This window comes from Myodes glareolus, chromosome 14, assembly GCF_982192425.1.
Source record: "Myodes glareolus chromosome 14, mMyoGla1.1, whole genome shotgun sequence".
NCBI lineage: Eukaryota > Metazoa > Chordata > Mammalia > Rodentia > Cricetidae > Myodes > Myodes glareolus.
Window position 1 is genome coordinate 31,006,392 of NC_142039.1, and position 24,361 is coordinate 31,030,752.

At 41.7% G+C, this 24,361-nt stretch overlaps 1 protein-coding gene across 1 annotated transcript in view; it reads right to left on the reverse strand.

Moving 5' to 3' along the window:
- Positions 1 to 13,058: 13,058 nt before the first annotated feature.
- Ryr2 (ryanodine receptor 2) overlaps positions 13,059 to 24,361 on the reverse strand; it is a 569,025-nt gene continuing 557,722 nt past the window's right edge. Inside the window, exons 102-106 of the mRNA XM_087896432.1 lie at positions 19,084 to 19,240; positions 17,482 to 17,546; positions 15,722 to 15,822; positions 15,369 to 15,420; positions 13,059 to 14,511 (exon numbers count right to left, since the gene is read on the reverse strand). Coding sequence (XP_087752558.1) covers positions 14,416 to 14,511; positions 15,369 to 15,420; positions 15,722 to 15,822; positions 17,482 to 17,546; positions 19,084 to 19,240 — 471 coding nt within the window. The 3' untranslated portion in view covers positions 13,059 to 14,415. The remainder of the gene's footprint in view (positions 14,512 to 15,368; positions 15,421 to 15,721; positions 15,823 to 17,481; positions 17,547 to 19,083; positions 19,241 to 24,361) is intronic.

Consider the following 24,361-nt stretch of genomic DNA (forward strand, 5'->3'; position numbering starts at 1 on the left):
AATCAGTAATTTCTTCCTGACCTTGTTTGATAAGTGCAGTGAGTTCTACTTTACAACAGCAAACCAGGTCAGAATATCAACTTCCATTGTTGCTAGGGGTCACACATTACTGTTACATCAGGGATGCTCCAAGCCATCTCTGGGGCCAAATGTCACTGTGAGGTTAAATGGAGAAGGCCTTTAACTAGCTAGCAGAGAGCCTGCTGCCAAGTCCACTCTCTTCCTCTCCCATCTCAGTTACCAGCACAGGAAAGGCCCCAGGGCATAAAGGCATTCTTCCAGCTGAGCACCCACCCCTAATCATCTGGGGTCCCCAGATTCAGGGCTGCAGCACACACAGCTAACTTGCTGGGGGATGTTCTCAAAAGTTCAGTCAAAGATTAATATAAAATAAAAAATTAAATTCCTTTGAGCAGTACCAGCACTTGGGATTTAATTACCCCGTCAGCAAGCTTTGATCTCACAGTCATAACAATCTTTTCACCCCCTGCACACACACACACACACACACACACACACACGCACACACGCACACACGCACGCATGCACGCACGCGTGCGCGCACATGCCTGCGCACATGCACACAGAAATAGAGAGAGCGTTCATTAGGTCATTAGGGTCTGCCTAACTCTATTATTTTGCTAAGTCATTAACTATGCGTTTGCTAAAGTCTTTTTCTGGCCACCTACTGAGAATTTTATTCTAATTGCTGCCATGCCTCTTTTTATCAGGGAAGGAAAGTTTCCCTTCTGCACCTTTTGTTTTGTGAACATATCAAAGTAGTAGGGTGGCCCCACCTACCTATTTCACCCCCTTCTTCTCTCCTTCCAAAAGAGGAAGCTGACAAAAAGACAGTTCCAAACTATGTGTTTGCTCTAACTGAACAAAGTCTGAGCTGCTTCAACACCTAAGATCATAGGCCAGATTCCCATGAAACCAGAGGCTGAAGCAGAGGCTTCCGTACAATTTGATCTTATGTGGGCCGGGGTGTAACTGAAAGGCAAGGGTGAGGGGCAGAGGGGGAGAAATAGGAGGAGAGAAAGTAATTCAGGGGCCTGATGCTGAGCCAGCTGCCGCTCCAGTGGTCAGGCGCCCATGCTCTGGACATTTAAACAAATCTCTCCTCTTCACCCCCACCTCTTTTGAGGTATTACACTTCCACCCAAAATGTGTGTTTAAGAAGTATGACATAATGATTTTGTCTATGAAATATTGTGAAATGATGTCCATGAAGCAATTAGAACATTGAACATCCACGCTAGTCAAATTCCTATTCTTGATGTGAAGATCCACGAGATCTGATATCAGTAGATATAAAGTGTACAATATAGTATCAGTAACTATAATCAGATTGTTCTGTTATTTTTTGTATGTATGTATGAATGTGTGTACATGCATGTTCATGTGTTCAGGTGCACATCCATTGCGTATGTACTTCTGTGGAGGCCAAGGAATAATCTTGGATTTTATTCACCTTTGGTTTTTTTTTTTTAGACAAGATCTCTCCATGACCTAGAGTTCACTATTCTAGACCGGATTGTCAGGAGCCCCAGGAATCTGCTGTCTTTCCTCCCCAGTGTTAGAATTGCAAGTGTGTGTCACCCTGCCCTGTTTTTTCAGTTGGGTTCTAAGGCTCCAATTTGGGTCTTTGTGCTTGTCTGGCAACCACCTTACAGATTAAGCTATCTCCTCAGCTCAAAGAATCATTTTACACAAAACAAAAGGTAAAGCTGCATCTGTACTAGGAGTCCACATAAAGGCCTACAACTTAATTTAGTGTGTAAGTTTGCTACTAGCTAATTCAGGAATATATTATTGTAATAAACGACTGAATTCCGGTTTGTCATGGCCTCTCAGAATCCATCAGTCACAGAGGCCTACTCATCAGACCATATGCAAAGGAGGCAGGTGCCAGTTTGTAACTGTTAAGTTCCCATTGTACCTTGTTTCAGTTTTCTCTCTACATATGCCATCTTCTCACGCTGTAGACCAGAGTTCTCTGAAGCTGTCCTGGTTCTGAGGGCACAATCTTCGCTATATTCTTTCGCAGTTAATTTATGCAAAACTTGAAGGTTCCCATGCTGTATATTAGATTCCAGATCTTAAAAATCTTAGTGGAAATGTGCACCCTGGTGCCTTTGTCCATGTGATTTTTCCCACTGTTCTCCCAGAGGAATATGGGACCACATTTCTCCAGTGGCCTCTGACCCACATGACAGATGTAGGAGCCCCAAAGAAGTAAGATCTGACCTCATCACAAGGTCACATCAGCAAAGCTTTAGACAGGAAGTGAGGTGTGTGGTATTGGCCAGGCAAGGCATCATCATGGCGTAGCTCCAATCGCCATGCAAAGAGAAGGCTAAGGACCTGAAGAGGCCGCAGCATGGGTGCCATCTACCCAGCAGTGCCATTTCAAAGATGGCAGCAACCTGCCTTAAGCCCTCTCATACACGGTTGCACTCTTTTCCAACTGAATGCAAGGAAGAGTATCAAAAGTCATTACCACACCATTCAGTGGTACATTGAATGTTGTCAATTATCTCATGGAACATTATAGAATTCTCCAAAGCCATCTGGGTCTGCGTTCTGTTTTTCGCAATGTGATAGAAAACAATGAGGAGAAGTTCTGAGTCTGGAAAGATGAGGAAGCTATGAAGTCCCAGTGATGGGATGGATGTCTTGCTCATAAACACTGACTACTGCTTCAAGGAAGCAAGTGAGTGCCTAAAATATTCTGAACTGATGCCAGCCCATTTTCAGTAATACATTGGGTCACTTACAATTGGAATGATGGAGGCAGTGAAGGAATGCACCCTACAAAACTGAGTGGTAAATCATTTCCTTCCTTGGAAATCTCTGAAGTGACTTAAATGTGTTTTAAATAGAGCATTTTTATGTCTTCTCAGTTAAAAAAATAATTTTAAGTTCTACATTTCAGTGTACCAGCATGCTTGTCATTTGTAGCTTCTGTATCTGACGAGCAAGACATTACATTACAGGAAGACAGACAGATAAGTATCTTCATAAAATCTTCATAAATAAAGAACTTGTCTCTGGCTAAAACCACTTGCACCCCCCCCCAGTACCTGACAGAACAAAGTTTAGGTACAAATTTGTAAAATGACTTTCGCCACCAAGTTAATGAAAGGCTGCTGTGCACTTGAAAAAAAAATCAACCAGCACACAGTCAAGAGTCCATTCAACATGTATGTGGCATACATATTTGGGGTTTTCATCCATATCTCTGATGGTGATTTTATAGAGTGTAAAATATTAAAACAAACAGGAGGACATTGACTTCTACAGAATCATCTTAGAACTCATAGAACCTTTCAAGGTTTTTTAAATGTTTAATTATGTGTATGAGTGTATATATATATATATATATATATATATATATATATATATATATATATATATATATGACCATGTGCATCTATGTGCAGGTACCCTCAGAGGTCAAGAGAGGGCCTTGAATTTCCTGGATCTGGAGTTAAAAGAGAGCATGTGTTGCCCAATGTGGGTTCTGGGAACTGAACTCTGATCCTCCTAAAGAACAACATGCATTCTTAACCAATGTGCCACCTCTCTGGCTCTGAGAACCTCTTGAGTATATTCTAATTTCTGGAGAATGGCAAGTCTTATGGAAATTGAGACATGGGAAAAGTTGGTATCCTAGATGACTACATGAAATGTTGGCAGAAGTTGAGAAGTAGAAAGACAGGAACTGTATCCATTGAGATCTTCTCTGGTGAGCCCCACCGAATGGGGACTGAGGATATAATGTTGGAGGAAGACAGCAGTCAGAAAGGAACATTTGCATCACCAGCCATCTTTAGACCAACACAGAGAGAGAAGACAGTGCTGATAGCAACTGGACAAGGTTGGGGCATTGAGAAAGGGTATGGAGAACGTTTATTTTAGGAGCTGTGAGCAATATAATGTCAAGAAGGTTATAGCATTGGCACATCTTCATGAAATGGAAATTTGACAGTAAGTTATAGATATATTTGGCAATAACTCAATGAAAATGATGAAGGACAGGAAAGGAACGTTATGCTTTTACTCCCCTGATCCAATAATGATGCAGAAGTTTAACCTTTGCTATGGTGGAGTTGAAGATGTGACAGAAAGTTCCGGTTGTACTTGACAGCAGCTCAAAAACTAAGACAGGATAAAGGAGACACCAGAGGTACCCACAGAAAGTGAAGCTGCCAACACATTTACAAATGTGACCAACTTCCCTCTTCAATTTCTCATAAAAGGATTTTAAAGGCAGCCAAGTAATTTATAATTGATTTGGGTACATTGGGAGGCAGCCATGTGCCAATGACACAGGCAAGAAAGGAACACAAAGAGAGCTCTTGGAGTTACCACGTGAGTGGAAACCATCCTCAATCTGCTCTCCAGTGCCAGAGGGAGGTGTCGTTTCCCAGCACAATTTATTACAGACAGGTCTCTTGTGAAGACTTTGGGAGTGTAATTACACCCTGAGCACAATTAGAGCTGGTAGTATTTCAAACCACTTAAATAACAAAAACTACCATGCGAAATAAAGTCATTTGCTTTACCACAGTCCTGAAGCAATGATATAGGCCATTAACAAATATAGTTAAAGACTAGTATCTAGACCAGGCAAGATGACAGGTAAAGGTGTTTGCTCCCAAACTTGATGACCCAAGTCATCAAGAACCCACATGGTGGAATGTAGTGGCATTTCAGTTATATTTTAATAAATAAAGACTGCCTGAAGATCTGAGCGTAAAACAGTGCCACTGATCAGCCTTACAGACCAGGTTATGGTAACACACAACTTTAATCTCAGTAGCCAAAATGACACGCACCTTTAATCCCAGTAGCCACACTAGTTGCTACAGAAACTGGGCGGTGCATGCCTTTAATGACAGTGGTGCACACCTTTAATCCAAGTCCTAGAGAAGATTATAAAATGGGAAGAAAGAACTTTCAACACACAGTCTCCTTCTAAGATTCTGGGACACAGGATTGTTGTTTCAGATTGAGGTCGAGGTAAGAGCCAGTAGCTGGCTGTTTTGTTTTCCAGATCTTCAGGTTGCACTCTAATTTCTGACCCTGAGCTTTTATGAATCATGCTTCAGTGGAAGAGAAAACCAACCCCCACAAGTTGTCCTCTGATCTCCAGGTATGCATTATCACACAGCCACACAGACACACACACACACACACACACACACACACACACACTGTAAATGTAAATAATGTTATTCAAGTATATAATAAATGTTAGGCACCTCAATTTTCTTGCTGATACAGAGCTAAGATGTGCCTATCTTCATCTAACAGAGAAGATATATGGGCTTTAAATGGATTAGACAATATTTTATATTCTGCTTCATTTGCTTCTGTGCTCAACACAGTTAGCCTAGTATCTGTGGAAAAGATATCTGATGAATGCATGAAAGAAAAGATCTAGAACCACTGCTGGAATGCCAAATAGTAAACATTTCCAATATATTCTCTACTTCTTAACAGGAAAAGGCCATAACATAGTTAGAAATATGTGGGTCCTAATGCTCAAAATTTTTAGCAGCTAACAGGGAAAGGCATTTCTTTCCCTTAGTCTGAGGCTGTCTGTCTCTGTTCCTCTGTCTCCCTATTCCTCTGTCCCTCTCCTACCCCCACTGCTCTATCTGTATGTCTATGTGCATTAACAGGATCTCACTACATAGCCCAGGATGGCCTTGAACTTGAGGAATCTTCATTCCTCAGCCTTTCAAATGCTGATATTATGAGTCCAAGACTTTTTCCAGTGTTGATGGATAACTGGATGTGATATTGCCAGAATAATCTGAAACCCCATGAACAGAGAAACCCTCAGCTGGGTCTTCCTTCGTTTCTTTTCTTTTTTATCTTTTTTTCCTTCCTTCATTTTTTGAAACAAAACCTGGACCTGAATACAAGATGAGTTTTAAAAAGTTCAGGGCTGTTACACAGAGAAACCCTGTCTCAAAAAACTAAAAAAGTCAGGCAGTGGTGGCACATGCCTTTAATTCCAACACTTGAGAGGCAGAGGCAGGTGAATCTCAGTGAATTCAAGGCCAATCTGGTCTACAAAGTGAGCTCCAGGACAGCCATAACTGTTACACAGAGAAGCCTGTCTCAGAAAACAAAAGAAAAAAGAAAAAGAAAAGAAAAGAACAAAAGAAAGAAAAAAGTAATCTAACAAGTGGAGGTCATGCATGTAAGTGGAGTGGCCACAAAATCTCAACTTTATAAATAAACTCCAAAATGGTAGACACCACAATATTCCTAAGGATTCAGAAAAGAGAGAAGGAGGGTGGTAAGGAGGGGAAATGGGGAAGAGAGAGACAAAGAAAATGAACTTTCTTCTCTGCAAGTGGGGCATCTTCAGAAGATTCAAATTGAGAGTTCAGAAAGGGTAAGTCAAAATTGTGTAACTTAGCTAAAGTTTTCTGTATCATCCACATCCCCAAAAATGCCCTGTTCTGTATTTATTTGTGTGTCTTTATCAACTGAGCAGTCGAACTGCCTCAAATTGTTGAATAATGGTAGCAGAACACCATTCTGACACACAGTGGAGGAGACAGCGTCAGACAGTCATGGGAGCTGATCAGGGCTCACTTATCTACCACTGAGTCCCAGGGGCACATATGCTTAAAACTCACGGCCTAGGTAAGCCAAGTTCATATTTTCTCTCTGCGCAGCTTCTTCATGCTGGAGCTGGTTTCGCCTCCCGCAGTGGTTTCCATTAGGTTGGTAAAGCTGGGAAAGTCTTTCAGCACCATGGAGAGTTCTATGGGCGGCTTAACCCTGCGTGCAAAGAACAGCTTCAAGACCTGAGTCATCAACCTACACAGGAATGCAGGCAAAGTCAGGACCAATCTAATTTGCAATGACTTGCAAGACGGCTAAAATATCATAGTCAACCAGAAAATGTGTTGGTAAGACACACCTTGAAATTTCATCACAAATTTAAACACATACAAAACAACTTAAACATTCTTTGCCAGTCGATGCATTAGACTGGGTTCTCTAGAATAGAACTGGTAAGATAAACAGGTATACACACACACACACACACACACACACACACACACACACACACACCACATACTGACTTAGCAGAATACTTACATGACAGGTGCTGAAAATGTGGTCGCTGTTCAGTGCATGAAGATGAAGACTTCAGCAGGTAGCAATCTTGTACGCAAGGCCTGGAGTCTGATGCCAGTGAAGGCTAGCTAAACTCACCAGTAAGAAGCACAGGCTACAAGGCTTTCTTCCTCAGATCTCTCTACATGTGGGCCACCCATCAGAAAGTGTAACCTACTCATGGGGAAGGTCTTCACTTGCAGGTTAGTCCCTCCTGGAAATGCTCATAAGGATCTCTACAGAGGTAGGACTATTAGTTGACTCCAGATCCCATCAAGTTGACAATCAAGATTAAATAATATTATTCAACATAGCAAAAATTTAAAGGCTACTCAGAAAACAGAAGTACCTCTCCCCTATCCATTCCCCCTTCCTCTTTCTCCTTTCCTAATGTAACCTAAAAACCATCAAGCGAGTGTCCAGTCACATAGATCTCAGTGGAAGAGCCCCAGAGTGGGCAGAGAAACCCAAGAATACTTGCTGCGGGAGTACCTTCCACTGCTTCAGCCAAGAGTTGCTGAAGCACGAGCCCACGGTGCTGCGGGAGCGCCTTCCGCTCCGTCAGCCAATAGCCACTGAAATACCAGCCCACTGGGGTATGGTATATTTCTCTTTTAAAAAGAGCCGCAGGTCTCAGCTCGGGCCTCTTGGTTCCTTGGTTCCGACTCCTGCTCCCGGCTCCTGCTCCAGCAACTAGGCTCCCTTCCTGACGGTTTATGGTGTATGTAAGTTTTACCCCCCAAAATAAATACCCCCTTAAAACATAATTGGTGTGGGATTGATTCACCATTAAATACTGAGGAGAGCCTCTTCACATGAAGTGTGAGAAAGAAGGTGTGGGAAGCCCCTGGGAAGAAATAGTTACTAGGCTAGAGTGTGGTGCTGGCAGGAATAACTATCTCTCTGTGGTTGAGTGAGGCCTGGAAGCCCAGGGATGTAACAACCTTGGGAAGCTGATGGGGATGTTCAAGCAAAGGACAGTGTGGTCATGTGTTCTAGGATACATGATATGGGACCACGTAGTGAATCTGCTGAGTGTAAAAGGTTTTCAACTAGGAATGGAGTTACAGGTAAGTAAAGAAAGAGACTGGGCTCTGCAGAGCCAGTCTGGGTTGGTAGGACCAGGAAAATTTCATTAAAAATATAGAGAGAAGTGTAAATGTGTACAGCCTAAACACACATGTAAGCAGAAGTTTTTGTCCTGCCCAGTCCCACAGCCATTCAGTCCCAAAGAAACACACAGAGGCCTATATTAATTATAAACTGGTTGACCTATTATCTCAGGTTCATTAGTAACTAGCTCTTACAATTTAAATTAACCCTTAATTTTTGTCTATTGTTAGCCACATGGCTTGGTACCTTTTATCAGTGAGGCATTCTCATCTTGCTTCCCTTGCTTTTGGCTGCTGACTGACTCTCTGCCTTTCCTCTTCCCAAAATTCTCCTAGTCTGGTTGCCCCATCTATACTTCCTGCCTGGCTACTGACCAATCAGCATTTTATTAAGCCAATGCGAATGAAAAATCTTTACAGTGTACAAAAACATTATCCTACAGCACACATATCCATTAACTCTTTACAGTTTACTTCAGAGTTTGGTTGCCTTTATTTATCTTGCCTCATTGCCCTGTCCAAGTTGTTGAGTATAAAGTTCAATAGGCTATAGCAGATAGTATTGAAGGTTGTTTGTTCCTGCTCTTGGTGGGGATTGTGCATTCCACAGCATATAGTATTTTCATAGTTTGGGGCTTTTGTAGATGCTGTTTTAAGGGTGAGAAATTTCTTCACTTCTATATTTGTTTCAATCACAAGAGATAATTGTATATAGTCAGTGTTTCAGCATCTATGGAGAGTATTTTTTATGTTTTGTTTGTGTTTAAAAGAAATCCCACATTTCATGACAGTTTATTTTCCCCTGTGTATTTTGAGTGGTTTTTTTCACCCATATTTTTTAAGTGCATCTGTGCTATCTAGGCTTTGATTGGCTGATGTGGGATGCCCCTCTGTATGCTGTGAATATGTTTTATTACCATTGTTTAATACAGAAGATGCTCTGGCCTATGGCAGGGCAGAATAGAACTAGGTGAGAAAATAAAACTGAATGCAGGGAGAAAGAAGGCAGAATCAGACAGACGCCATGTAACTGCTGAAAGAGAAAATGATAGAACCTTACTGGTAGGCCACAGGCTCGTGGTGATACATAGGTTAATAGAAATGGGTTAATTTAGATGTAAGAGCTAGCTAGGAATATGCCTGAGCCATCAGTCAAACAGTGTTGTAATTAATAGAGTTTTTTGTGATTATTCAGGTCTCGGAGGCCAGGAAACCAACACGCAGTCTCTGTTTACAATTAGCTTTGTCTCATGTATACTTCTTCTCAAACATTGTACTGTTAGGCTATTCTATTCATATCAGTTTTCTGTTGCTAGAATAGCAAAGTACCATGAATCCTACATCTTGAAGTAATATTCATTTGTTATTTAATAATTTGGGTGGACAGGGACACTACACCATATACAGGGTTGGATGATCTAAGTATAACTTGTTTCTTTCTGAAGGCTCAGAGGTGAATCCATGCCCTACTCATTCAAGTCACAGACTGCATTAAATCCCACAAGTTGTAAGACAGAGGCTTCTGTATCCTTTCTGGCTATCGGTCAAGGTCATTCACAAATCCTAGAAGTCAACTGACATAGGATTTCCTGGCTCTCTTCTTCCATCTTCAAAGTCAACAAAAATAGTTCAAACTCTTTTTGTACTGTAAATCTTTGCTGTCCCTTCCTGACTCACCCCTTCCCTGCTTTCATCCTGTCAACACTGTCTCAGGTGCTTCAGTTCTGTCCAGACACAGAGTGTATTTTCTCTTGTTAATTCTTTCTCTCATTCTCCTCTCCCCCTTGGGATCCCCAGGCTCCAAGAATTATCTCCCTTCTTATTCCAAGTAATAAAAACTAATCAGCATGGACCATTTTTGTTGATTATGAAACAGCATATTAAAATTTAAATCCTTTCAGAAAGCTCATGGGCATCTGAGTTTAAACCCCAGCAGCAGTGATTCACATTTTTCTGTGAACTCCCAGGTTCATAAGAATTGTTAAGTAATACCTTATGGTTTGCATGCAGGTTTTCTCCACTTTTCATGTTTATTTTTAAGGCACTTTGCAGTTTTTTTAAAAAATATCAGCCATGTTTGTAAAGCATATAGTCTTATCTATACATTTTTCATTTTTCTTTCATGCCAATGTTTATATTAATTAGATTTTTCTTGTCTTATTGCATTAGCAACTAATACCTATCACAGCTTGTAAAATGGGGAATTTAAGTTATATGGTAGTAGTAAATAACACCATAGCCAAAATTTAAATCTATATATTCTAACTTCTCAGTTTAATTTGTAGATTTCCAAATACTAGACATAGCAGTAGAGGGGACATTTTCCTCTCTGACATGGGCAAGGAAGCCAAGTATTAGTTTCCCCCTTGCTATTAAAACACCTCTGTGACCTGATTTTAACATTATTTGACCTTCTGAAATCTTCTTTAGTATTGTTATCCAAAACGTCTAAGAAAATATGAACTAAAATCATGTTACTTGTGATGAATAGTATAATCTCAATAATAAAATAACTGATGGATAGTTATGAAAATCAAATATTTGCTACATAAATGGGCTCAAAACTAAAAAAATGTCTAATGGACATTTCTTATCACTTAGGAGTAAAACAGACTGTCTCTTTTAGGCTTAAAGAATATGCACAACTGTTCATAGTGAAATCAGTGGTGTCTTGACTCTCCTGGGGATCCCCTTGTCACAAAAGTAAGGTGTCAGTGAGCATTACTGATATTTACTCAAAATTGTCCCAACTCTCTGCTTTCTTCCAAAAGTCAATAAGAAACCTGTGATTGTTCATTCTGTTTGTTATAAGATGTTGGAGGCTAACAAGAAAGCTGCATCGGGGCTGATGGGATGGCTCAGTAGTTAGGAGCACTGGCTGGGGATGAAAACAAACTACATCCTGTCCTTAGGAAAGGGACAGATGTACATATAAGGAGTGGCAAGTAGTCTACATGACCAAAAGGCATTTAGAAAATTTAGCTAAAACCATGAGGCTGAGCTTATTCTATGGATCACAGGGGAAATTGTTTTCAGGGAGGAAAAAAAATGATGAGAACTGAAGATCTTAAGGATTTCTATGTGTTGAAGTTTGTGTAGGGACCAAGTGATCATGACAATTTTCCTGTGGATGAGAGGGATAGAGTATTTCTAGGATGACTGCCATGTTTTGAATTGAAACTGTCCTCCACAGGCTCATGTTTGAAAACCTGGTCCACAGCTGGTGGTGTAGTTTTGAAAGACTGTGGAAGCTTTTGGACATGGATCCAGTTGGCATATATAATCATGGGAGACAGGATTGATCTCTCTGCTTCCTGACTGACTGAAATATGAACAAACAATATAACAGCTTCCACTGCTATGGATCCATTGCCACCACATGCCCTAATGGGCTGTAACCCTCAAGCCAGGAGCCAAAATAATAATTTCTCCTGTTATTTGATTCTGTTCAGGTATTCAGTGCTGGGGGTGAGAAAAATACCTCACATAATCACATTTCTTGAGTTTGAATCAGGCAACCTGGTGAATCAGAGACTTGGGGAGCCAAGCTGGGTTTGGCATTCCCTGAGATGTTTCCTGGTAAGATAAATAATATTGATAAGGTTGAGTTCCTTTTCCTTTGATTTTTCTGACAGGGTCTCACCTATCATAGGCTGACCTTGAATGCCCTATGTAGTCTAAAGATATCTTTGATTTCTGGCCCAAAGCTTCCACATTGGGGCTGAAATTGCAGGCATACACTACCATATGTGGTTTTAGTATCTTCTCTTTGATGGTTTTAGAGCAATGTCCTGCTCTGTTGGTTAATGATGAAGAATAGACAAGCATAGTTTGCATAAGTACCCACCAGATTTTTACTTTTCTTCTAATATCAATGTGTGTGCAAAGCCCATTGGCTAAGGGAAGCCTCATTTTTCTAATTCCAAAGCCTCTTTCCTTAGTGTTTCTACCACTTCTCAGGGGTTGTCAGCAAAGTGCACAAGACCTAAACAAATCAATGAATTTATTTCCTTTGTCTCTTACCTGTACTGCTGCTTTGTGTTGACTCAAATGCAGACATTAGATTGATCTGAATGTATCCACATTTATGTCTTAAATAGTGAGTTATTCTTCAGTGCACCTTCCTCTACAGTGTTTCATGTCACTGAACTGGGGACTCTTTGATGTGGTAGAGAGCTGACCTCATCTATTAGACTCAGACTCATTAGGACATAAGGTCTTATCTCTGAGAAAGCTTGCAAGCAATTTCTAAATCTTGGTGCAGCAAGCTTTACCCCTTTCCCTAAATAAAAGTGATACTGAAAGACAAACACAAAAGTCGGGTTCTGTAGCTCAGACAATGTGATGATGAGGCACAATAGAACAGGTGAGGTGTTACCGATAGCACTGATGGTCCATGGCACAGAACATGTTTAATTTGTGTCTGTGTGTTTAATTGCATCATTGTGTTCCATGTCTCTTTCCTATTAAGATATGAAGTAGAATATAATTATTATAGAAAAATTCACTTCCCTGAACAAGAAAGACTTCTTTACAGTGAAAGACATATGACAACTTTAATTACAGGAAGAGAGTAAAATCTGTCATTGAATTATCCCACAACAAGGAAAAGCCAGTGTGGGGCTGAGTGCCCGGTTTACCTATGTCTCCACAGTTACAGATACTGCTACATATGTCTGGCTGTAAAAGGCCTGGGTGGTGTCTGGGTTTTTCCTACATACAACTCAATTAAAAGCTTGGAATTCTATGACTCCCTGATAACAGTGAAATAAAGAGAAAAGGGGGACAAGGAAGTTAGTTAAATAGTTTTATTAGAGCCATTTTACAATTCTAAAATTAACAAGCAGACTTGTAATAAAAGATCTCCAATGCTCACAGAATGACCTCGCTTCCATTCTGAACCTGTCTTTTTAATTGTAAAGATTAGCATTACATTTAAAAGGACTCAAACTGAGAAAGAAAAAACATAAAATGAATCGATGTGCATGGTCACCCTAGTCCCACGACACAACCAATGAAATCTCTGAATGTATATTGCTTCAGCTTGGATATCAAAAGATGGCCTGACGAGGCGTCCTTAACCAATGACTGATCACAGGTAGCCAAAAGAAAGAGGAAAACCCAAGACTACTGTCACGTTGGTGATGGTTCCAACGGTCGGTGGATGACAGTGACTCCAAATATATGAATAAGCCCATGGCACTTTGTTACTATGGATGTAATTATCATGGAAGTTCTCCTGTGTTGATCAACTTGTTCCTGAAGGCTTTCTTTGTTCATTTAAACTTGCATAATAAACATGCAGTGAATTAATTTCTTTTGAAGGTTGTATTCTTTTGCAGTCCGTTTTGTTTTCATACAAAGATTTCATAAGTTGCCACATTGCATCGGAGTGTTTACCAAAGTAGGGAGGGTAAATGTGACGTAGCTGAATGAGCAGAGCCTCCTTCTGTCCTGAGACACACCACCCAACTGTTGAAAAAGGTGCAGACAGCTGTTCTTACCCTCCCCCACCAAAGAAAAAAAAGAGAAAAAAATCAAATATAAAACCAAAATCACAAAACCAACCTAGCTAAGAAAAAAACAGTTGACATAAAGAAAATAAATAAATGTGTTTGTCATGCACATGATCTTCTGCGTAGCTCAACCCACTTATAGTAAGGCACTATTTCCCTTTTCAACTGGTGTCCATGGTAACCTGTTAAGTGCTACAGTGCTCTAGGACCCTCAGACACTTCCTTCTGGGATGGCGAAATAAAGAGCCCGGGTGAGTGTGGCTGCCATGCTTGGCTGCACAGGTCTGGCAGCTCCTGGAGACTCCATGACCCTCAGGGGAAGCTGTCCATGGGTGGTATGGTAGAGTGTCCACAATGGATTTCTTTCCAGGGTTCCTGTTTAGTCTGGATGTGGATTTGGATTGTTCTTCAGTCTTTATGTCTCAATGAAGATATATGAGGTTGGGGGAACAACAGTCAGGTCCTCGGAGACTGAGCATCAGTGCTGTCAGCACAGGATGCTGGCTAGAGGGACACATGAACAAGTGGTCCAAGAAATCAGGGAGGAGAGAGAGAGAGAGAGAGAGAGAGAGAGAGAGAGAGAGAGAGAGAGAGAGAGATTGCTTTTGGTTTTCAGAGACAACCCAGGTATGATATTAATTCAACTGGTCTTCATACTGTTTTCGGAAACAGTCCCCTGCTGGGAAAAACTCCCAACACCTCTCTTGATACATCTTCCAGACATAAGATTCCTGTAAACAGAGGAAAATCAATGTGTTAGCCTGGTCTCCAAAATCTACGTGATAACACAGGACAGACTAGAAGAAAACACTTAACTCTCTTAATATAGCTGATAAAACTGGAAAAATCCAATTGTATTCAGATAGTTCCACTTAAATTACCTTCGATAATAAACAAATAATCTTCAAATTTAAACAAAAAATCTTCAGCTTGACAATAATATAATAATGATAAAAACATATTTATAAGTCTCTAGGGTTCTTCTTTATTATCATTATTAATTTTATCCATCTTCAAGTTCAAACTATTATCCCAGAAAAGGAATTTCAAATTTTCCTGAAAACCTTAGATGCTGAATTTTTTCCAATTATAATAATGTAAACAACTCATTTGAAAGTATAGGTCACATGGTAAACACAATTTTTGCAGAAGAGGGGACGGGGATCATAAGTAAAACCACTATTTTCCGTTGAAAGATTATTTTTAAATGTGAAATTAGAATTTTGCTGTTTCAGAGGAGGCAGTCTCGTTAATAGTCATCTCATACAAAGGAATGTCATCTCACGCTAACATGATTAATATCTAAAAAGAATGTTTCTTTTTAAATCAGATTTGGATGTCTGTGTGGTTATGTACCCACGAGTGCAGTGTTCATGGAGGCCAGAAGTGGGCACTGGATTCCCTGGAGTTACAGGTAGGTGAGCTGATATGTAGGTGCCGAAACCTCTGTCTTCCAGAAAGCAGAACACACCCTAAACTGTTAGGCTGTCTCTCTAGCTCCCTGAAGTAATCCTTCCTGAGTGCTAAACGGCTATCTATCACCCCTCCTCGGTCCTTTCATTCTGAAACACCACTGCGCTTCACCTACCTGTCCTGTATGTTCCGTTTCATCCTTGTTTATGAGATACATCAGAAAGAACCTACAGGGACAGAGAAACTGGTTAGGATTGGACTACATAGAAAAACACCAGCACACACAGGAAAGATGCTTACATACTATACCCTGGTTGCACTGGATTATAGAAACAGAGACAACACCACAAATACAGCTTTTGAAAATTAATTTACAATGTACCAGAAAGAAATAAGCATATTCTCTGAGATGGCTAGCCTAATATTACACACAATTTTATGTCTGACTTATTTTCATTTTCTTAGGATTACAGCAATGGGAGGGAATGGGCTCCTGGGGAAGGGGGAGAGCCAGTGAGGGCCACTCACAGGTAGTTGGCCAGGTTGTGCTCCTGTAGCGTATGTGTTTCAAAGCCGTGCGGCACCGTATCAAAGTAGTCATTGCCTATCCCGCAGATGAAGCACTTGGTCTAGAAGACAAGGGGAGATAACAGAAAGTCAGAGAAGGCCCAGGAGAGCAGAGGATGAAAACAAAGTCCACTGGGATATGGAATCACTACCTCTCAACAGCTCCAATCCCTCCTGGAGGAAGAACTGCTCATACAATTCAAAAAGTTCAGGAAAACTATCAGAAACTTACTGGACACAGGAAACTTGCCAGGATCAGGAAGCTCAGAGAGTTTCAGGCTCAGCAGACCCTTCCCTTATGTTAGCTTAGCAGGGAGGGACTGGGGCAGCTGTAAAGTGGACTGGGAGCTCTAGGGATGCAGATGTCCTAAAGTATCACCCAATCATGGTGGGCCCTTCAGTGATGTACCTGCTATTAGTAACCCTGGCACATATAAGCAACCCCTCACACCAATGCTGCTGTAAGTAACCTCCTTACCCACAATCCCATAATCAACCCCTCACCCAAGCTCCTGTAAACAATCCCAATGCATTCATTGCTCCACTGGTGTGGGACAATTCTGCATTCTGACAATTATGTTTTAAATAAACGCTGATTGGCCAGTAGCCAGGCAGAAATTATAGGTAGGACAACCAGATAGGAAGTAGAGGCGGGTCAATGGGAACCGGAGAATTCTGGGAAGAAGGAAGCCCATTCCTCCACAGTTCTGTGAGACACAGAAGAAGCAGGATGTGACCTGCCTCGCTGAAAAAGGTACTGAGCCATGTGGCTAACATAGATAAGAATAATGGAAGAATAATGTGTTAATATAAGTTACAAGATCTAATAAGAAGCCTGAGGTAATGGGCCAATCAGTTTATAACTAATATAGACTTCTGTGTGATTCTTTGGGACCTAATAACTGTTCTAACCGGGCAGGACAGAAACCCCAACAAGCAGGCCCTCAAGTTACAGTCCACCAAATTAGACTTGGCTGGAATCACTTCTTTGGCATGATGTAGTACCCTACTGGAGATGAACAAGCATTTGTTTACATCTCCCCAGAAAATGATACACGACACGTTGACTTGCTCAATATATACCAAGCACCATTTTGTGATAGTGCCATTTCCCCTGAGAACAAATTTAACTGCTATTGTAACTATATCTTGGGGTTTTCCTAAGTGGTATGGGTTCTAGCAGGAGGATGGGACAATGATAGCTTATTAGTGATATCTTTAATTTTTTTCTTTAGCCTACATGCACACATCTAGACTTAGTGATTGACCTGTTCATGACACTGAGAAATTAGTGAAGCAGGATTAACAGTGTTCTTAACTGAAGTTGAAAACTTGCCAGTTATCCAAGCAAAGTCCACTATGCAAACAAAAGAGGTACAAATCTTAGACCAGTTATGAGGTGTTTCATCAGTGATTTGGAAAAGTCTTTCTGTGGTCAGGTGCTGGTCCAGGTATTAAATCAACTGATAGATAGGTCTAGGAATAGCCTCCTTCATCTTTCTGCATTTCTTGCATCTGGATTTGTCTTTATACACAGTGTCAGGTGGGTGGTCTATGCTTAATACTGAAGGTCTGCACCAGGAGCCAAAGTGAAGAAGAACCTCCCTTCAATCAGGATTTTAAAATTACAGTAACTACGTACAGCTTCAAATGAATTCAGTGATAACTGAGGAACTAATAGCACCTATAGCACTACCACACCCAAGCCACAAACGCCTCACCTCCATGTCTTCCTTGACTTGCTCTTGTTGGTCTCTGAGTTCTCCAAAAGCATCGATGATCAAGCCTAGTGTTAAAAAGAGAACTTACATGATCCCCATGAACTATGAACAATCATTCAACTCATAACTCCTTGGATATTCATTCCTTCCCAGGCAAATGAGAATGCATAACCTCATTAGGAGATACTCAGAACATGGCAGAAATATGAGGTCACACTGCCTGCTTCTTGGTTGGGAAGTGACTCTCTCTGGGAGCAGGACACACAGTGACTGGACCTGATGTTCACTAGAAAAGCATTTTAAAATGAAGTGACAAACTAGAAAAAGCAATACTAAGGAACTTGGCATGCACACAAGCTATATTATTACTTACTACAGGGAGAAAAAGTTGAGATGTATGGCTGTAAAATGCAAAAATTCCCCAAAAGATAATCAAATAAAACATTATTGTATGGACTGAGAAATATGTATCAACCTCATAACTTCCCATAATTTTATCAAATGTGAATTAATGTTTGATACATGGAATTGTTGAATTTTTGCCTCCTTTCTGTTTTGTGACTTCCCAACTACTACTTCCAAATGTTTTGACCTTTTATTCTTCTTTAAAAAATGATTTATTCTTTTTATGTGTATGTATGTCTGTGAGTATATATGGGTACATGTGTGTAGGTTCCCACAGAGCCCAGAAGAGGGTGCTGGATCCCATGGAGCTGTGGTTACAGGCAGTTGAGAGCTGCCCTACATGGCACTGAGAACTCAATTTCATTCTTCTGGAAGAGCAGAAAGTGCTCTTAACTGCTGAGTCATCTCTCTAGCCCCAAGTTTTTCTCCTTCTAAAGCAATAATGCTGCCTTCTAGAAAGACATTGCAGATGGATTATGAACCCTTGATACTTATCTGTGTAAGTATACATTACTAGTATTGTGTCATACCTGTGGAATGTAAGGGATAATGCCATATTTACAGCAATTCAATTTAAGCTGGGATCAATGTGTTAACTGGGAAACACAAAATAAAAACAGGAATGACTTTCTGAGAGAAAAAGATCACTACAATTCAGCCAGAGGAAGAGGAAAAACTGCTACTTGACACTGCTCTGAGGTTTCAGGGAAAGATTCTGAGCCCATTCTGCTCAGTGTAGTTATGGATTCCAACCCCACCCTGGGCAGTTCACACTTTGGCCAAGTTACGGAGACTTGCCATAGCTTAGTTAGTTCCCACGTAAATTGAAAGCGTTGGCATAGTCCTCATGATATCAGGGAGGGTAACATGAGTTACCAGACATAACTGGCGCATAGCAGGGAGTCACCAATGGAACTGACATGATTGGGCACGATGAGCTAATCAGGTACCAAGTACTGCAGAGGGGATTTGAACTGATGCCCTCGTTTGAAAGCTCTCCACAATAGCAGAACTTAGAGAGTTGCACAACCTGAATTATTCCTACCTAGAGATTTTACAAGGAAGAAATACCAGAAGAAAAGGTTCCATTCGACCTTGGCAGAAAACATGATACTGTCAGCCCACCTTGCCTTCTGGCTTCAGCAGCAAGTGACTCAAGGTCAAGATACCCAGGAGCCTTAGCTGCGGACGGCTTACCTTGTATGATGGCCAAAAGGATGACGATCACAAAGAAGAAGAACGTGATGTCAAAGATGATGCGGTAGATCTCATACTCATCTCCCGCTGGGTCTTCAATCTCATCACCAATGCCCCCTCCAGCACGGACGCCCACGTACATGTGGAACATGTAACACTGGAAGACAGGGACAGAGACACTCGAGAGGGTCACCACCCTCCTTGACATTCCACTGACTTGAGGCTTTCTCTCTAGTGTCCGGTAATCATCCTAAATGAGAAGGATCTGTGTGTTCTGGGTTCTCCTTCGGTCTTATTGCTTTCCCCTGAGATGTGAATATGTGGTTCATACACACCACTATTTCCTAATCAAAACTCCACACTGTTCTCTTGGTTTAGAGCATTTGTGTCACTTGGGAGAGAAAGAAAAGGGCTTCATTAGCACCTTGGCTTTGAAGCACATGAGATGACACAGTATGACAATTACATTACAGGGCCTTGAGCTTATAAACCTGTATTATCTGGTTATTTCCACAAGGTACAGACACGGAAGAGGAAAGTAAAAGCCTCACAGGGGAATAGAGGGACTCATAGAAATGGAGCTAGATTAAGGCAGACTTGCTGGCTTCTCCTCTCACTTAGAATTCATGAATGGGATACAGAGATCTTTTCTATGATAGTGAAGAAAGATGGTGTGGGGAGATATGGAGGAAGGGCAGCCAACACCTGCTACAGCTGCTGAGGAATGGTGCACAGGAAAGAGGTTTTGCTGGAGGGTCTTTGGAACAGGGCTTGGTCTCAGCATCATTACCATTCTTACATTTATAATACACCATAATACTCAATACATATAAGGATTGAGTAATTCCTTGTGATGGGGCCATACTGTGCATTTACTGACTAGTTGCTAACAGTGACTTTCTCCATAGTAATAATAATAAAGAAAAAAATGGCTCTGGATATCAAATGTCCCCTGGGGAACAGAGTCAAGTCAATTTGAGAGTCTTTGGTTCACAGTGTCTAGATTTTAAATTTCATTCAAGATATTCTCAGTTTCCCCACCTCACCCCTGTACTCTGGGTCCCACTCATCTGTAAGTTCTCATTTCAATGTTCTTACCCCCACTGCCCCCCACTATCCCATCCCCAGCTCTAGGTCTTTGCTGTGTGCGTTCTGTCCCACATGGTGTGCCTCCCCTTCCTCTTCCACAGCACATACTTTGGGAACGTAACTCTACAGGCCTTCCAAAATTAGACCCATTGTAGTCTTAGCTGTTCCCTACACGGCAAAGGGGGAAAGCCCGTCTACAGCTCTGCGCTTGCTTCACAGCCCACCGTTCTATCCTCATGTGATCCTGTCAGCTTGATAATCTCAACCATCACACCCATAAAGGTACTGTGACAGCCAGATATATAATAAGCCAAAAACATCGTGACAGCGACAGCTGCCCTGGAGAACCCCCACTACCATATAACCCCCCTGGATCCAGCAGGATTATTCTGGAGCCTAGGAAAGACTCTTTGAGGCAAAGAAGCCAAGAGAGTCCTCTGGAGACAGCTGGCTTAAGACTGTCCTACTCGGGCTGGTTTAGGTCTATCTGCACACCCAGTCTCCTCAGGGCCCAGGGGTCCAGATTGTTGGTGGCATTTACTGAGTCTGTGTCCAGCGTGTAATGTAGAAGAGAGTCACTCAAATAAAACAAAGCAAAACCCAACATCTCCCTTTGGGACACTACAGTCATTCCTTAAAACTAGGTGGCTAAAATTGTCCATAGTTGCCTTTTTGAATAAAGGATAACTTATTTGCACGGTGTACTCCTGTTTTCTATTTGAATTCTTTATTCCACACACATTGCTTATTTTTACCATGGAGAAATGAAGTCCCATGCTCTTCTCTGAATATGCATCTTCTTACGTGGAATGGAGGCCCCAGGGAGTGGTAGTGATGCCCCCAGCTGTCTGGCCCTGGATAATGAGCTGACAGGCTTGTCCTTGGGACTTCAGTGGGATTTTCCTACCCTTAGCCTTCCAGACAGGCTCATAGTGGCCGCACCGGCAAGGTATGTGGACATCCACTGGCGTCTAGAACTTAGCAGTCAAATTATCATTCTTTTCCTGAAAACAAGAATCCCTTTTTTCCAGATTTTTTTTTTCATAGACTGAGCTTAGTTAGGGTAGAAGCAGAAGAAGCAGTTTGTGAGGCAAAAAACTATACTTCTTCCAGGGAGTCCAAAAACAAAAGAAAAGAAAGAAAAGAAAGAAATGGCTGGGGAAGGAGCAGGAGACAGAGGTAGAGATAGAGGGAGGAAGCCTGTGATGGGAGGAAGCTCGGAGGAAGTGTGGCAGAGGGAAAGGGAACCAGGAAGCAGGAGCCAGAGACCCTGATAAAGGTCAGGTCAGATGTGTGAGATCAGTTACTTAACAGGGGTGATCTCCAACAACTGTCTGAGCTGCTAATTTCACCAAGCTGTCTCTTATCCTCCTTGTCTTCAGGTTTGCAGAGCTTCCCTGGAGATGCCCATGCTTCCGGGCAAAAATGTCCTCCTATGCCCCATCTCCTCAGCTGCCCTCACCATTTTACCACAGGCTGTAGACTGTTATTTTCACTTTTTCCTCCTACATTCTTGAAGAGGCAATTCAAACCCTATCAGGACAGAGCGAGTTTAATTAGATTCTTAGAATAAAACACCATCATCTGGGAAGAAAGAAGAATCGCCGGATGAGTCATTGGAAATTGTAAAACTTTGACTGCAGCGCCACCTGCTGGACTTGACAGCAGCCAAACAGCCGAAGGTTGAAGTCCCGGCTGACGACAGCCCTCCACTCCACATTGCAATTTAAGTAATTTAAATTACTTTAAAATTTAAAATTTAATGACAGCAAAAGACTATTTTCTCTTGCAGAAAGGGGACACCTGAGATCCTTCCTCACAGAGCTCAGCACAGCCAAAGACAAGATAAAAATCTCGTGCCATGTGCCGAGAGAGAAGCCTAAGCCAGAGACAGCTACCAACGGTCCTGCTAATGACTCTCAAAGTCCCTCAAACTGATGACGTCCAGGATCTAGTTAAGTCAAGAGCCCACTTCCTTATCCTAAAATGAGACTGTTATGGTTAAGTATGCTTGTCAGCTTGATTCAATAAAGAAACACGTAAGATATGTAAGTATCCACAGGGGCACTTTTCAGAGACAGCTGGGCCATCAGGGCTCTGATGGAAGGAGCTGATGAATCCTTGGATGATCTGAACATGACAGATGGTATCACTGGGATGTGGTGGGAGTAAGAGGTGGGGCCTTGATGGAGGAAGTAGGTCTTGGTGACAGGTCCCCCAGGATATCTTGCCCTTCAGAATCCACTGCTCTCTGCTTCGTAGCCATCAAGATGCAAACTGATCCGCCTCACCATGAATTCTCCACCACCACCATCTGACACCTCTGAAACCACGGGCCACGAATCACGCCTTAAAGTTGTTCTCAAGCATCTTGGCAATGCCAAGGAAAAAGGGACACGGAGACAAGTTCCTCTACCTTCCGGACTCACATCCTCGGCTGCTAAACAAGCCCAACCTGAAGAGCCTGAGGTATTCATAAGAAAAATGAAGGAAAACGATGGAAACATGTAGGGAGATTGAGTGAAAACTGGGTCCTGTCAGGTCCTGTGACTAGAGATTGAAGAGAGCCACACAGGGCCTCATGGTGAGAGCAGCTAACTGATAACAAACGGACTTTGATACCTATTCGACAATCTCTTTGATTTTCAGTAAGAAGAATGTGCTAGCCTCCCCACCAACCCACTGGCTGGAGTTGTTGCAAGCTTTAATGTTTTTAAGGACCAGCTGTGGTTTTCTGCTCTTCTGGCCTACATTTCTTTCTTTACAGTTAGAATTGGGCATCTCTTTAGACGTAAGAGCTGAATGAATGAACACTATTGTGCATTGTCCAGTCACATAATTGACACTTTGTGTATTGTCTTATTTTTTTCTAATGCTTTAACATTACTTAAATTACTTTCTATTTGTATATTAGGTGTGTGGGGGGAGCGTCATGAATGGTGTGGAGGTCAGAGGACACCATTCAGGTATCGCTCCTTCCACCAGGCAGGCCTAGGGGATTGAGCTCAGATTGGCTGGCTGTAGGTGTAGAGGCAGGTGCCTTCCCTACTGAGCATCTTGCTGGCCGGGGCTTATGTATTTTCAAGGGTCTGAGAGGAACTGTGCCGGGAAGGACATTGTCTCCTCCTTGTTATGGTGAATGCATTTTGGCCAATTTATCATTTGTCTATAAGACAAATATTTACATTTGTCAGTCACAAAAATCATCAATTTTGGCTTTTATGGGATTCTAGGTTTTATATCATAAAGAGGACATCTTTTTCTCTCTTAAAATCTGTTATTATTTTAAGGATGCAAATCTGTCCTAATTGTTACTAACTTGAATAGAAAGATTGGCATTCATTTCTACCATTTTCCCCTCAGGGGCTTGTACATGGTGTCAATTCCATTTATTGATGTCTTTTTGTACTTTATGATTGTAGAAAGCAATTTTATCATACTTTAATTTCTGTGATTATTGATATGTACTTCGAATTATCCAAAGGAGTGCAAAATTACATAACATATCACAGTATCAGCATCTTGTTTACATCACTCTTTTGGGATATTTCCCTTTGAGAGAAATTTTAGAACCATCTTCTCAGCCCCTTGACATTCACACACAACCCCAACCACGCAGATGGTCAGTGAACGGCTCACAGAAAGGCCTTTTCTCTCCCCGGTCAGCAACAGGTACTTTGTCTTCATTTTCTCTTCCAAAACCTAAGTGCTTCAGGACAGCAGTTTTTCCGATTGGCATATGAAATGTCCCCCCTAGTCTCCTGTGTTTGAACACCTGATCTGTTTGGTGGTGCTGTTCAGGGAAGTTACAGAACCTTCAGAAGGCAGATTTTCGCTGGAGGAAATACGTCACTGGGGAGGGGCCTGTGAGGTCATATTTCCTAGCTCTACCTGCCGTTGCTGAAGTGTGGATGAAATGTAGTCGGCTGGCCTCCTGCTCCTGCCTTCCTGCCTTCCCTGCTGCTTGTCTTTCCTGTCATGATGGATCCTATCCCTTCAGTACTGTAAGCCAGTATAAACCCTCTCTACCCGGAGTAGCTTTTGGTCAGGGTATTTTATTCCAGAAATACAACCATCACCTGAAAAGCAGGTCATACAATAGTTATATACAACAACAGGGAAGCTGAAACATCTGTTAACTTTGTCCAGGACCAAAAGAGAACCTTTAGGATAAGACACCCAGTATAAA